General features: G+C 40.3%; 1 protein-coding gene across 2 annotated transcripts in view; it reads right to left on the bottom strand.

The window, feature by feature from the left end:
• The window catches only part of ARHGEF9 (Cdc42 guanine nucleotide exchange factor 9), a 348,163-nt gene that overhangs the window by 48,905 nt on the left and 284,432 nt on the right, over positions 1-14,826 (bottom strand). For both annotated transcript variants that reach the window (XM_007454889.1, XM_007454890.1), the window contains exon 7: positions 11,771-11,900. In XM_007454889.1, the coding sequence (XP_007454951.1) occupies positions 11,771-11,900 (130 nt within the window). The remainder of the gene's footprint in view (positions 1-11,770; positions 11,901-14,826) is intronic.

The following is a 14,826-nucleotide window of genomic DNA, read 5'->3' as shown; positions in this document are numbered from 1 at the left end:
AAGATCCTTTTTGAGCCACCTCCTACAGAAATGGAAATAAAAACAAAAATAAACAAATGGGACCTAATGAAACTTAAAAGCTTTTGCACATCAAAGGATACCATAAACAAGACGAAAAGACAACCCTGAGAATGGGAGAAAATAGTTTCAAATGAAGCAACTGACAAAGGATCACTCTCCAAAACTTACAAGCAGCTCATGCAACTCAATAACAAAACAAACAAACAACCCAATTCAAAAATGGGCAGAAGACCTAAAGAGACATTTCTGCAAAGAAGATATACAGATTGCCAACAAACACATGAAAGAATACTCAACATCACTAATCACTACAGAAATGCAAATAAAAACTACAATAAGGTATCACCTCACACCAGTCAGAATGGCAATCATCAAAGTATCTACAAACAATAAATATTGGAGAGGGTGTGGAGAAAAGGGAACCCTCTTGCACTGTTGGTGGGAATGTAAATTGATATAGCCACTATGGAGAACAGTATGCAGGTTCCTTAAAAAAACTAAAAATAGAACTACCATATGACACAGCAATCCCCCTACTGGGCATATACCCTGAGAAAACCATAATTCCAAAAGAGTCATGTACCACAATGTTCATTGCAGCACTATTTACAATAGCCAAGACATGGAAGCAACCTAAGTGACCATCGACAGATGGAGAATGGATGGAGAAGATGTGGCACATATATACAATGCAATATTACTCAGCTATAAGAAGAAATGAAATTGAGTTATTTGTAGTGAGGTGGATGGACCTAGAGTCTGTCATACAGAGTGAAGTAAGTCAGAAGCAGAAAAATAAATTCCATATGCTAACACATATATGTGGAATCTAAAAAAAACCAAAATGGTTCTGATGAACCTATGGGCAGGACAGGAATACAGAAGCAGATGTAGAGGATGGACTTGAGGACATAGGGAGGGGGAAGAGTAAGCTGGGACAAAGTGAGACAGTAGCACTAACATATATACACTACCAAACGTAAAATAGATAGCTAGTGGAAGGCAGCTGCATCGCACAGGGAGATCAGCTCGGTGCTTTGTGACCACCTTGAAGGGAGGGATAGAGAGGGTGGTAGGGAGGCAAAAGAGGGTGGGGATATGTGGATATACGTATGCACAGAGCTGATTCACTTTGTTATACACAGAAAATAAGACACCATTGTAAAGCAATTATACTCCAATAAATTTGTTTAAAAAACTCTTGCAAAAATAAAAAATAAAGAACAATTAAAGAATGGAAAACAAAAAAAGCTGTCAGGGATATGTTCCTTCCCCTTCCCTTCAAGTGGATCTAATGCATGTGAAGGGTAGCAAAGTGACAGCATAACCAAACATCAGCATCAGAGAAATTAGAAATTTCCTAGAAACTGCAATTCGTGAGAACAGGTTCTTCTTCCTGATGCCCCCCCTAAGCTGATTGAAGGTATTTATTAATATTTAGAGGTATAGGTGATACTTTCACTCAACCACTGATTTTTTAGAAGTCCTAGGGGGTAGGGCAGAGCATGGGGGACTCCATGAACTCTAGTACACATAGGCTGGCAGGGAGCAAGGATGGAAACTGGAGGTGGGCAAATAAATCCAAAATGTTCACTGAATAAGCTGAGGGCTGGTCAGGTGTGGATACAATACAAGGTCTCCTGCTCTCTAGCAAAATGCTCTGATTTACTGAGCAGGCACCAATTGCCAGTGTGGTACTAACTCTCCACCCTCTTTCTTAATTCCTTTTCAAGGGAGATTAAGTTGTGATGGTTTCTTCTATGATTCTTTTTTTTTTAATTAATTAATTTTTTTAAACATCTTTATTGGAGTATAATTCCTTTACAATGGTGTGTTAGTTTCTGCTGTATAACAAAGTGAATTAGCAATACATATATATATATATATATATATATATATATATATATATATATCCCCATATCTCCTCCCTCTTGCATCTGGCTACCACACTCCCTATCCAACCCCTCTAGGTGGTCACAAAGCACCGAGCAGATCTCCCTGTGCTATGTGGCTGCTTCCCACTAGCAATCTACTTTACATTTGGTAGTGTATATATGTAGATGCCACTCTCTCACTTCGTCTCAGCTTACCTGTCCCCCTCCCCGTGTCCTCAGTCCATTTTCTACATCTGCGTCATTATTCCTGACCTGTCTATAGGTTCGTCAGAACAATTTTTCTTTTTATTTTTGGTTTCCATACATATGTGTTAGCATACGGTATTTGTTTTTCTCTTTCTGACTTACTTCACTCTGTATGACAGACTCTAGGTCCATCCACCTCACTACAAATAACTCAATTTCGTTTCTTTTTATGGCTGAGTAATATTCCATTGTATATATGTACCACATCTTCTTTATCCATTCATCTGTTGATGGACACTTAGGTTGCTTCCATATCCTGGCTATCGTAAATAGAGCTGCAATGAACATTGTGGTACATGACTCTTTTGGAATTATGGTTTTCTTAGGGTACATGCCCAGTAGTGGGATTGCTGTGTCATAAGGTAGTTCTCTTCTTAGTTTTTTAAAGAACCTCCATACTGTTATCCATAGTGGCTATATCAATTTACATTCCCACCAACAGTGCAAGAGGGTTCCCTTTTCTCCACACCCTCTCCAGCATTTATTGTTTGTCGATTTTTTGATAATGGCCATTCTCACTGGTGTGAGGTGATACCTCATTGTAGTTTTGATTCGCATTTCTGTAATGATTAGTGATGTTGAGCATTCTTTCATATGTTTGTTGGCAATCTGTATATCTTCTTTGCAGAAATGTCTATTTAGGTCTTCTGCCTATTCTTGGATTGGGTTGTTTGTTTTTTTGATATTGAGCTGCATGTGCTGCTTGTAAATTTTGAAGGTTAATTCTTTGTCAATTGCTTCATTTGCAAATATTTTCTCCCATTCTGAGGGTTGTCTTTTCCTCTTGTTTATGGTTTCCTTTGATGTACAAAAACTTTTAAGTTTCACTAGGTCCCATTTGTTTATTTATTTTTTATTTCCATTTCTGTAGGAGGTGGCTCAAAAAGGATCTTGCTGTGATTTATGTCATAGAGTGTTCTGCCTATGTTTTCTTCTAAGAATTTTATAGTGTCTGCTCTTATATTTAGGTCTTTAATCCATTTTGAGTTTATTTTTGTGTATGGTGTTAGGGAGTGCTTTAATTTAATTCTTTTACATGTAGCTGTCCAGTTTTCCCAGCACCACTATTGAAGAGGCTGTCTTTTCTCCACTGTATATTCCTGCCTCCTTTATCAAAAATAAGGTGACCATAGGTGCATGGGCTTACCTCTGGCTTTCTATCCTGTTCTATTGATCTATATTTCTGTTTCTGTGCCAGTACTGTGCTGTCTTGATTAGTGTACCTTTGTAGTATTGTCTGAAGTCAGGGAGCCTGATTCCTCCAGCTGCGTTTTTCTTTCTCAAGATTGCTTTGACTATTCAGGTTCTTTTGTGTTTCCATACAAACTGAGAATTTTTTTGTCCTACTTCTGTGAAAAGTGCCACTGGTAGTTTCATAGGGATTGCATTGAATCTGTAGATTGCTTTGGGTAGTATAGTCATTTTCACAATATTGATTCTTCCAATCCAAGAACATTGTATATCTCTCCAACTGTCTATCTCCTTCGGTAGGTTTATCCCCAGGTATTTATTATTTTCGATATTATGGTAAGTGGGAGTGTTTCCTCAATTTATCTTTCAATTTTTTCATCATAGTGTATAGGAATGCAAGAGATTTCTGTGCATTAATTTTGTGTCCTGCTACTTTACCAAGTTCATTGATTAGCTATAGTAGTTTTCTGGTAGCATGTTTAGTAGTCTCTATGTATAATATCATGTCATCTGCAAACAGTGACAGCTTTACTTCTTCTTTTCCGATTTGAATTCCTTTTATTTGTTTTTCTTCTGATTGCTGTGGCTAAAACTTCCAAAACTATGTTGAATAACAGCGGTGAGAGTGGAAAACTTTGTCTTGTTCCGGATCTTACAGGAAATGGTTTCAGTGTTTCACCATTGAGAATGATGTTGGCTGTGGGTTTGTTTATTATGTTGAGGTAACTTCCCTATATGCCTACTTTCTGGAAGGTTTTTATCATAAATGGTTGTTGAATTTTGTGAAAAGCTTTTTCTGCATCTATTGAGATGATCATATGGTTTTTCTCCTTCAAATTGTGAATACAGTTTACCACATTGATTGATTTGTGTATATTGAAGAATCCCTGCATTCCTGGGATAATGCCCACTTGATCATGGTGTATGAACTTTTTAATGTGCTGTTGGATCCTGTTTGCTAGTATTTTGTTGAGAATTTTTGCATATATATTCATCAGTGATATTGGCCTGAATTTTTATTCTTTGTGACATCTTTGTCTGGTTTTGGTATCAGGGTGACTTTGGGAGTGTTCCTCCGTCTTCTATACTTTGGAATAATTTGACAAGGATAGGTTTTAGCTGTTCTCTAAATGTTTGATCGAATTTGCCTGTGAAGCCATCTGTTCCTGGGCTTTTGTTTGTTGGAAGATTTTTATTCACCATCTCAATCTTAGTGCTCATGATTGGTCTGCTTATATTTTCAATTTCTTCCTGGTTCAGCCTCAGAATGCTGCACTTGTCTAAGGAATTTTCCATATCTTCCTGGTTGTCCATTTTATTGGCATTTAGTGGCCTGCAGTAATCTCTCATGATCCTTTGTATTTCTGCAGTGCCAGCTGTTACTTTTCCTTTTTCATTTGTAATTCTGTTGATTTGAGTCTTCTACCTTTTCTTCTTGATGAGTCTGGCTAATTGATTACCAATTTTGTTTATCTTCTGAAAGAACCAGCTTTTAGTTGTACTGATATTTGCTATCATTTCCTTCATTTCTTCTTCATTTATTTCTGACCTAATCTTTATGATTTCTTTATTTCTGCTATCTTTGGGTTTTTTTTCTTTCTTTCTCTAATTGCTTTATGTGTAAGGTTAGGTTGTTTATTTGAGATGTTTCTTGTTTCTTGAGGTAGGATTTTATTGCTATAAACTTCCCTCTTAGAACTGCTTTTGCTGCATCCCAAGAGTTTTAGGTCATTGTGTTTTCATTGTCATTTGTTTCTAGGTATTTTTTGATATTGTCTTTGATTTCTTCAGTGATCTCTTGGTTATTTAGTAGTGTAGTGTTTAGCCTCCAAGTGTTTGTATTTTTTATAGGATTTTTTCTCTGTAATTGATATCTAATCTCATAGCATTGTGGTTGGAAAAGATACTTGATGCAATTTCAATTTTCTTAACTTATCAAGGGTTGATTTGTGACCCAAGATATGATCTATCCTGGAGAATGTTCCATGAGCTCTTGATAAGAAACTGTATTCTGTTGTTTTTCATTGGAATGTCCTATAAATATCAGTTAAGTCCGTCTTGTTTAGCATATCATTTAAAGTTTGTGTTTCCCTATTAATTTTCATTTTGGATGATATGTCCGTTGGTGAAAGTGCGGTGTTAAAGTCCCCTACTATGATTGTGTTACTGTCGATTTCCGGTTTTATGGCTGTTAGCATTTGCCTTATGTATTGAGGTGCTCCTATGTTGGGTACATCAATATTTACAGTTGTTATATCTTCTTTTTGGAATGATCCATTGATCATTATGTAGTGTCCTTCTTTGTCTATTGTAATAGTCTTTATTTAAAAGTCTATTTTGTCTGATATGATAATTGCTACTCCAGCTTTCTTTTGATTTCCACTTACATGGAATATTTTTTTCCATCCCCTCACTTATTGTCTGTATGGGTCCCTAGGTCTGATGTGAGTCTCTTGTAGACAGCGTATATATGGGTCTTATTTTTGTATCCATTTAGCCAGTCTATGTCTTGTGTTTGGAACATTTAGTGCATTTACATTTAAGGTATTTATCGATATTTATGTTCCTAATAATATTTTCCTAATTGTTTGGGGTTTGTTATTGTATATTTTTCCCTTCTCCTGTGTTTCCTGCATAGAGAATTTCCTTCAGCATTTGTTGTAAATCTGGTTTGCTGGTTCTGAATTCTCTTAAGTTTTGCTTGTCTGTAAAGTTTTTAATTTCTCCTTCAAATCTGAGTGATATCCTTGCTGTGTAATCTTGGTTGTAGGTTTTTCCCTTTCATCACTTTAAATATGTCCTGCCACTCCCTTCTGGCTTGCAGAGTTTCTGCTGAAAGATCAGCTGTTAACTTTATGGGGATTCCCTTGTATGTTATTTGTTGCTTTTGCCTTGCTGCTTTTAATATTTTTCCCTGTATTTAATTTTTGATAGTTTGATTAATATGTGTGTTGGCATGTTTTTCCTTGAATTTATCCTGTATAGGACTCTATGTGCTTCCTGGACTTGACTGACTATTTCCTTTCCCATATTAGGGAAGTTTTCAACTATAATCTCTTCAAAAATTTTCTTAGTCCTGTTCTTTTTCTCTTCTTCTTCTGTGACCCCTATAATTCGAATGTTGGTGCAGTAATGTTGTCCCAGAGGTCTCTGAGACTGTCCTCAGTTCTTTTTTCTTTATTCTGCTCTGCAGTAGGTATTTCCACTCTTTCACCTTCCACGTCATTTATCCATTCTTCTGCCTCAGTTATTCTGCTATTGATTCCTTCTAGAGAATTTTTTTATTTCGTTTATTGTGTTTCTCATCATTGTTTGCTCTTCAGTTCTTCTAGGTTCTTGTTAAACGTTTCTTGTATTTTCTCCATTCCTTTTCCAAGATTTTGGATCATCTTTCCTATCATTATGCTGAATTCTTTTTCAGGTAGGTTCCCTATTTCCTCTGCATTTGTTTGGTGTGGTGGGTTTTTACCTTGCTCCTTCGTCTGCTGTGTGTTTCCCTGTGTTTTCATTTTGCTTAACTTACTGTGTTTGGGGTCTCCTTTTCGCAGGCTGGAGGTTCGTAGTTCCCACTGTTTTTGTTGTCTGTTCCCAGTGGTTAAGGTTGGTTCAGTGGGTTGTTTAGGCTTCCGGGTAGGGGTCTGGTGCCTGTGTTCTGGTGGATGAGACTGGATCTTGTCTTTTGGTGGGCGTGACCATGTCCAGTGGTGGGTTTTGGGGTGTTTTGACATTTGCATGACATTAGGCAGCCTCTTTGCTATTGGGTGGGGTTGTGTTCCTGTCTTGCTAGTTTTTTGGCATAGGTTGTCCAGCACTGTAGCTTGCTGGTCATTGAGTGGAGCTGGGTCTTAGCATTGAGGTGGAGATCTATGGGAGAGCTTTTGCTGTTTGATATTATGTGGAGCTAGGAGGTCTCTGGTGGACCAATGTCCTAAACTCAGCTCTCTCTACTCAGAGGTACAGGACTGACATTTGGCTGGAGTACCTAGACTCTTTCAGCCACATGGCTAGAAGAAAAGGTAGAAAGAAAGAAAGGAAGGAAGGAAGGAAGGAAGAAAGAAAGAAAGGAAAAAAAGAAAGAAGGAAATAAAAAAGAAAGTAAGGGAAAAATAAAATAAAGTTACTAAAATAAAAAAATTAAAAATTATTAAAATTTGAAAAGTAATAAAAAAAAATGGAGAGACTGAACCCTGGGAAAAATGGTAAAAGCAAAGCTATACAGACAAAATCACACAAATAAGCATACACATACACACTCACAAAAAGAAAAAAATTTAAAAATATAGATATTTATATATATATAAAAAGAAGAGAGCAACCAAATCAATAAATGAATCTACCAGTGATAATAAACTTTTAATACTAAACTAAGATAAACGTAAAACCAGACACAAATTAGATGTAGAAAGTGAACCCCAAGTTTGCAGTTGCTCCTAAAGTCCAGCACTTCAATTTCGGGCTGATTCATTGTCTATTCAGGTATTCCAGGTATGCAGGGTACATTAAGATGATTGTCGAGATTTAATCCACTGCTCCTGAGGCCTCTGGGAGAAATTTCCCTTTCTCTTCTTTGTTTGCACAGCTCCTGGGGTTCAGCTATGGATTTGGCCCTGCCTCTGTGTGTATGTAGCCTGAGGGCATCTGTTCTTCACTCAGACAGGAAGGGGCTAAAGTAGCAGTTGATTAGAGGGCTCTGGCTCACTCAGCCCAGGGGGGGAGGGAGGGGTATGGAATACAGGGCGAGTCTGCAGCGGCAGAGGCTAGTGTGACATTGCAACAGCCTGAGGCATGCCATGCTTTCTCCCGTGGATGTTGTCCCTGGATCACAGGACCCTGGCAGTGGTGGGCTGCACAGTCTCCTGGGAGGGGTTGTATGGATAGTGACTGGTGCTTGCACACAGGCTTCTTGGTGGCTGCAGCAGCAGCCTTAGTATTTCATGCCCATCTCTGGTGTCCATGCTGATAGGCGTGGCTTGCACCCAGCTCTGGAGTTCGTTTAGGCAGTGCTCTGAATCCTCTCTCCTTGTGTACCCTGAAACAATGGTCTCTAGCCTCTTAGGCAGTTCCAGACATTTTCCTGGACTCCCTCCTGGCTAGCTGTGTCGCACTAACCCCCTTCAGGCTGTGTTCATGCAGCCAACCCCAGTCCTCTCCCTAGGATCTGACCTCTGAATCCATAGCCTTAACTCCCAGCCCCCACCCGCCCTGACTGGTGAGCAGACAAGCCTCTCAGGCTGGTGCGTGCTGGTTGGCACTGATCCTCTGTGTGGGAATCTCTCCACTTTGCTCTCTGCACCCTTGCTGCTGTGCTCTCCTCCATGGCTCCAAAGCTTCCTCCACCACACCCCGTCTCCACCAGTGAAGGGGTTTCCTAGTGTGTGAAAACTTTTCCTCCTTCACTCCTCCCTCCCAGAGGTTTCGGTCCCATCCCTATTCTTTTGTCTCTGTTTTTTTCTGTTTTCTTCTGCCCTACCCAGGTACGTGGGGAATTTCTTTACTTTTGGGAAGTCTGAGGTCTTCTGCTAACATTCAGTAGGAGTTGTTTCACATGTAGATGTATTTCAGATGTATTTGTGGGGAGGAAGGTGATCTCCATGTCTTACTCCTCTCCCATCTTGAAGGTCTCTTGACTCTTCTTTTTCATTTGACAAATCAAACTGAAATTATTATGTAGATGCTTTTGATACCCACCCTGTTTATTCAAACATGTGGAGGAGGCAAGGGAGTGGCAGAGAGAGCAAAGCACTGCTTCATTTACTTGATTTGCAAGGCTTGTCCACAGCTGCACCCACCAAGCTGGCAGAACTTCTTTCTGAATGTCCAACTGCTCTGGTAGGTGGAACATAGAAAAAACCTATACCAGGGAACCAGTGAGGTTGAGCCACCCAAGCCAATAGCCAACCAGCCATGGAATGGACATATCCTATTGCTTTTTGTGGGAGGCTCCCCAGCACTCATCTACCTTTAGCCTTACCGGGAGTTGGACTTCCCCCCAAGGCAGTCTTACTCTCTTGCTTAGATATGGACACTTTACTGCAGAAATAAGTCCCTGCAATATCATAAAGGGAAGCAACTGGTCTGTAGGAAGCAGAAGGCTGGAAGTGTATGTTGTACAGCAGTGTAAAGAACACCCCCCAGGGAATCTGGAGACTAGATTCAAGTTTTAGTTTTGTCATTGACTTGCTGTTTGGCCTCAGTCAGGAACAGGTTTCTCAGACTTCCAGCATCATTACAAGGTTGGCATTTGTGCACGTGTGTGTGTGCACACACATGTGCATAAGCATGGCCAGAGATGTTCTTTGGGGAGCTCCCTAAGAGACCTACTGACTCTGACATTTTAGAAATATTTAAGACTAGATATGGTACACTTGATCGAAACTTTGGTCCTGGCCTCTGAAATGTACCCATCAGGCCTTGCTAAAGAAAATGCTTCATAGAGGGCAAACCCTATGAAGCTGGTCAGTTGCACAGTGACCTCAGAGTCTGAAAAGTTAACCACAAGGAATTTTTCTTCTTATTAACTTAAATAAAGAAGGTCTTTGTCAAGCAGGGTTGTGTGGGCTTGGATGAGATTAGAGGACCAGTCAATCATGCTAACAAAGGAGGCAGAAAGTAACTGCCTCCTATCTGAAAGACTTTCCTTTGTTTCCCAACCCCCAACTATATACAAAAACAAATAAAATTCCTTCTGAGATGCTGAGTCTTTAAATCATAGTTCAATGCTTTCATGTTAGGTGTTAGTGAAGCTCCCTGAACAGGCCAAAGAATTTTAAGCTATACTTGGTCTCTCATGGCCCCAGCTGCAGGGACTGGAGGCCAAGAGCCCATGGAGGAATTAGAAGGTCTTCCAGGTATTGGGAAGGGGAAAAATGTTTCAGGGAATAGAAAGACAACTGCTGCTGGGAACGTCCTATTACAGAGAATCCCCACATGGGTAGAGAAAAAGAGGCCTGCTAATCAGCCACAGTTTCAGAGTGCCTGAGAATTAGTGATCTTTCTAGAGGTCATTTGATACAGCCCTCTGATCAGGAAACTAGCCAAAGCAAACCAGACACAGGGGAAGGAGAATCCATGATTTCCTAATAAGTCTGTGCCAGTGCTTTCTTCTTCTTATGAGCAAGAAGATCTCTTTATATAGATTCCTTCCTCTCCTTGCATCTCAAAGAATCACTGCTGTTTTCTACTCTGTATGGGGACATTATCCTTCAAATAAGACTCAAAAATATGCCAGCTGCTCAGAACTGTGGATATTTCTAGCCATGTACATTAAAGAGGAACAGAAGTAGCAGAATAAAGGAAAGATGACTTTTTCTGGACATTGGTTAAGTAACTGTAAGGCTGTTTCATTCCCTTGGAATGTGCTAAACTATATGAGAAGTTAGAGAGCTACTAGCTCTCAAATTACAAGAAATTATACCTGTGTGGAGGCCATAGGAATGGGGAGCTGACTCAACTTCTACACTATGATCATGAAGCTTAAGATTGCCATCTCCTCCCTGATAGCATGTCCTGCCTCTCCTATCTTGGTTATATTAGCTGTGGACTGTCAGATTTCATAACTTGGGTCTGAGAGATAAATGTGAAATGTCATTACTCCTGGTTCTCTTGATGGGCACAAGAGAGAAGCAATAAACAGTGTACTTAACACACAGGTACCTGTGAGACCTTAAAGTTCACAGCTCTTTTTTCTGTTTAACAGACACCTCAGGAACTTCAACAGAGCAGTGCCATAAGAGGCAAAAGCTCCATTTATTTGTTAGGCTGTGTATATCCTCTGAAAGTTAGCATCTCAGAAGACAATGCTTTAGTGAAGGCTTTCTGAGTTCAGAGAAGTCGTGGCCATTTCCAATAGAATGGAAGGCTCAGGGATTATTTTTATAAGCAGATAATTAAAAAACAGAATTTGGCCTGTCAGTTGGGCAGGGATGATGGTTGTGGCCTGAAGTGTGCAGGCTTGGATAGAACTAGTAGATATGTCAGGGTGAGGTGATCTCAGCAAGAGGAAAAGAAGAAGTATGTTGGCTGGCCTGCATCAGAGAACCAACCTTGCACTCTGTGTCTGGGAGTGAATTAGTACCTATTACTCCTTATCCAAGTGTTCATCTGGTGGTGATAAAATTCCAGGACTTGAAAGAGCTTTGAAAGGCTACTGAGTCAACCCAATTATTTCTTAGCAACACCCAAACAGATGAATCTTTCCTTTCCTAATGAAATATTGCAACCGAGATTTCTCCAACCTTCTTAGAAAGCTATTCAAGTACACAACACCTCTTATTAGCAGGAAGTTTTGCCTTGGCTCTAATCTAAATCCTTCCTGATGCTCTTCAAATATAATTACTCTTTGCTCATCTTTGGCTAAGATGTGAGGTTCTGGCTAAGGTATTCAGACTCTCCAATGTCCCTGTTAGTAAGGGTCCTACCTCCCAGTCTAGGACAGAGGCCTGCCACTGGGCAATCTTGTCAATATTCTCCAAGCGCCGCTTGCGTTCATTGATCTGCTGAGTCACATTTCTCATGACAGCCAGAGCAGCTGCCACATACCTGTAGTCACTGTGAAGACACAAAATTACAAGTTGGATGAGTCTGTGCCATTGAACCAAAGTGCTGGGTGCTAACATCCATTCTCCTCTTCCTACTTAGCAAGAGAGCCCTGATTTTAGATGGAATCCATGCCACATGGTGCAAAAGACTACATTTTATATCCTTCTTTACAGTAAAACGTGACTTATATGATCAAGTTCTGTCCAGTGATATGTAAATAGACATGTTGGGTAGAACTTTTGAAAAACTACCTTTAAGGAAAACAGCATGCCCTTCTTTGGTCCTTACTTAAACCTGACACTTAAGAATATTTAGATGTGATGGCTGAAGTTCTAGCAACCATCTTAGACCATGAGGACAAGGTCCATACTCCTAACGATAGGATAAGAGAAAACTGTAAGGAGTCTCTGATAATTATGGAGCCAGTAAGGCAGCCATAAACTGCCTACCTGCAGGCTTTTTCTCTATGAAAGAGAAACAGACTCATCTTTGCTATGCCATTATTTTTGTACCTATCTGATACAACCAGCCAAGGACAAGGAAGGGAGCCTCACACATGGCATGGTCCAGAGAACTTTACCATCTGTTCTAGCACCTATTTCTAGGGAACTCTGCCCAAAGTCACTGTAAAATAACATCCAAACCTTTCCTCTTATACAATATAGAGATAGGATGTAGCATTGTGGTTAAGAACAGAGACTGGAGCCAGACTCCTTGAACACAAACCCTAGTTTAGTCACTGACTAGTGGTGTGGCCTTTGACAAGTCTCATTCTCCCTCTCAGTGACTCAGTTTCCTCATCTGTAAAATGGGGAGAATTACAGTAGAATTTGCTGAAGTTTTAATAATTCATGAAAACTGTTTTACTCTTGGCTCACAGCAAATGTCTGCAGTATTATTAATACAAAACAAACATTTCTCTAGTGTAGACATTATATGGCTTGTCTCTCAAAACCTCTAACTCCAGAAGTACAATCCTAGGCCCCATTTTCCTGGGACTTTGGATAGCCCACTTGTTGAAGGTTATACCGTCCTGCCCAGTTTTCTCTGTTTGTCTGATCTAATTTCCAGTCAAATGGCTCCTGTGAAAAGAAGATTGAAAGTTAGATCCCAGACATTTGGTGGAATAATAAGTTGAGAAGGCAGGAGGATGAGTTACAGTTCAGTCTTAACAAACTTTTCCTTAGAGAAGCTGAACATGCTTTGTGGTCACTAACCTTCTCACTGTCCCTGCACCAATTTGAAAGAAGAGAAGAGAAAAAGAAGAGCAGGGCAACTGTCTTTTTCTTCCCTAATACATTGAGGTGTAGGGTGGTGGACCAAACATAGGAACAGAAGAAAGGGAGTTCTAACTGCTAAGGCAGATGAGACACAGCACCTCCTCTTAGCTGGCCTCCCTGGCTCCAGTCTGTTCTCTGCACACCTGCCAGACCATAGTCTTCAAACGTTACTACATTTTATCACCTACAGTGACAGGATACTCACTACAAATCCTAACCAGTCTATTCTGTCTCAAGACAATTCTGTTAACACACACACACACACACACACACACACACACACACACACACACACACCAAAACCTCTTTATCCTGAGCCTTAATGAATGTTAGTTGTTATCAGTTTTTCTTGTGGATCTCACTTCTGACTCATACTGAACTTATGATCAACCAATACTTCTTAAATTTCTTTAAAATATGCTGTCTAGAAGCTGTATGTCTCTCAGTCTGTCCTTGAATTGTTGATTTCTTAGACCCAACTACAGAATATTACATTTGTTTCTGTTACATTTCATTCTTTTACAGTTACTTGCTTCAACCTGTGGAGGAGTTATTGTGCTCTGTAAAACTGTCAAAGTTTTTCCCTGGCAAGACTATCTGAGCTTGCCATTTAGAAGCAAGGTAGGGTAATGACAGAAGGGGTAGTTGCAGTGCAGAAGTTGCTGACGTAAATAAGCACCCCTGTTCTTTAGGTCCTTTTTCTGTCTCCCATGCTATTCCTCCCTGATTTGAGAGCATCAGGAAAATGCCTTAAGCCACTTTCTAGGAGGTAAAGCATAGAGTTGCACTGTCAAATATGGTAGCCACTAGCCACATTTAATTAGAATTGAATAAAATTTTAAAATTTAATTCTTTAGTCGCATCAGCTACATTTCTCAGTACTCAATAGCCATATGTGGCCAGTGTCTACTATATTAAACCACAGAGATATGGAACATTTACATCACTATACAAAGTCCTATTGGACAGTGCTGGCATGAGAATGCTTATTACCTCTGCCTGACCCTATGTACTACTTAGCCATGAATTTATCACTGCCACTGTGCCATACTGTCAGTCAACCTTTGCCATTTTTAGCTGGCTGCCTTTCTCATGATGGTTAGAGGGGGGTATGTCACCATCTCTAACCTTCCCCACTAGCTTTAGGAGTAGGTGAGAGCAAAAAGTAAATAGCTGTTGTCCAGCCTGAACCCTGCTCAGAGCCCTCAGGCTTCCAGATGAGGTCTGAGTCCAGCACCCTAGTGAGGAGACTGACTGAACCAAGATTGTCTTGCTCCAGAGAGGTCAGCTAACCTCCCTCTCTTACAGAGTCTTTCTTCTTATCAGCTTAAGCAAGGTTGGGTGGGGGGTGGGTTGGGGACATGTCACCCTTCTGTAAACAATGGCAGTCTTATTCTCCATTTACCACTCTCTATCCACCTAATCTTCTCCCTCAGGAGCTACTCCGCCTGCTTGCATTTCAGACCTACCTATCTGAACACCTATCGACCTAAGTCTTCAACCTGGCAGTAGTCTCTAATTGCCTTCAAACCCAAGCTACTCTGGTATGCATCACAGGAGCTATCACCTTGATACAGCTTCCTGAGGCCTGCAAGAAGGAGTGGCCCATGGCCTGGGGATAGTGCTAGGCCCAATGGGTCACCCCAAATGAGGAC

Source organism: Lipotes vexillifer, unplaced genomic scaffold (genome assembly GCF_000442215.2).
Source record: "Lipotes vexillifer unplaced genomic scaffold, Lipotes_vexillifer_v1.1 scaffold1593, whole genome shotgun sequence".
Taxonomy (NCBI): domain Eukaryota; kingdom Metazoa; phylum Chordata; class Mammalia; order Artiodactyla; family Lipotidae; genus Lipotes; species Lipotes vexillifer.
This window is presented reverse-complemented; position numbering and strand designations above follow the sequence as displayed.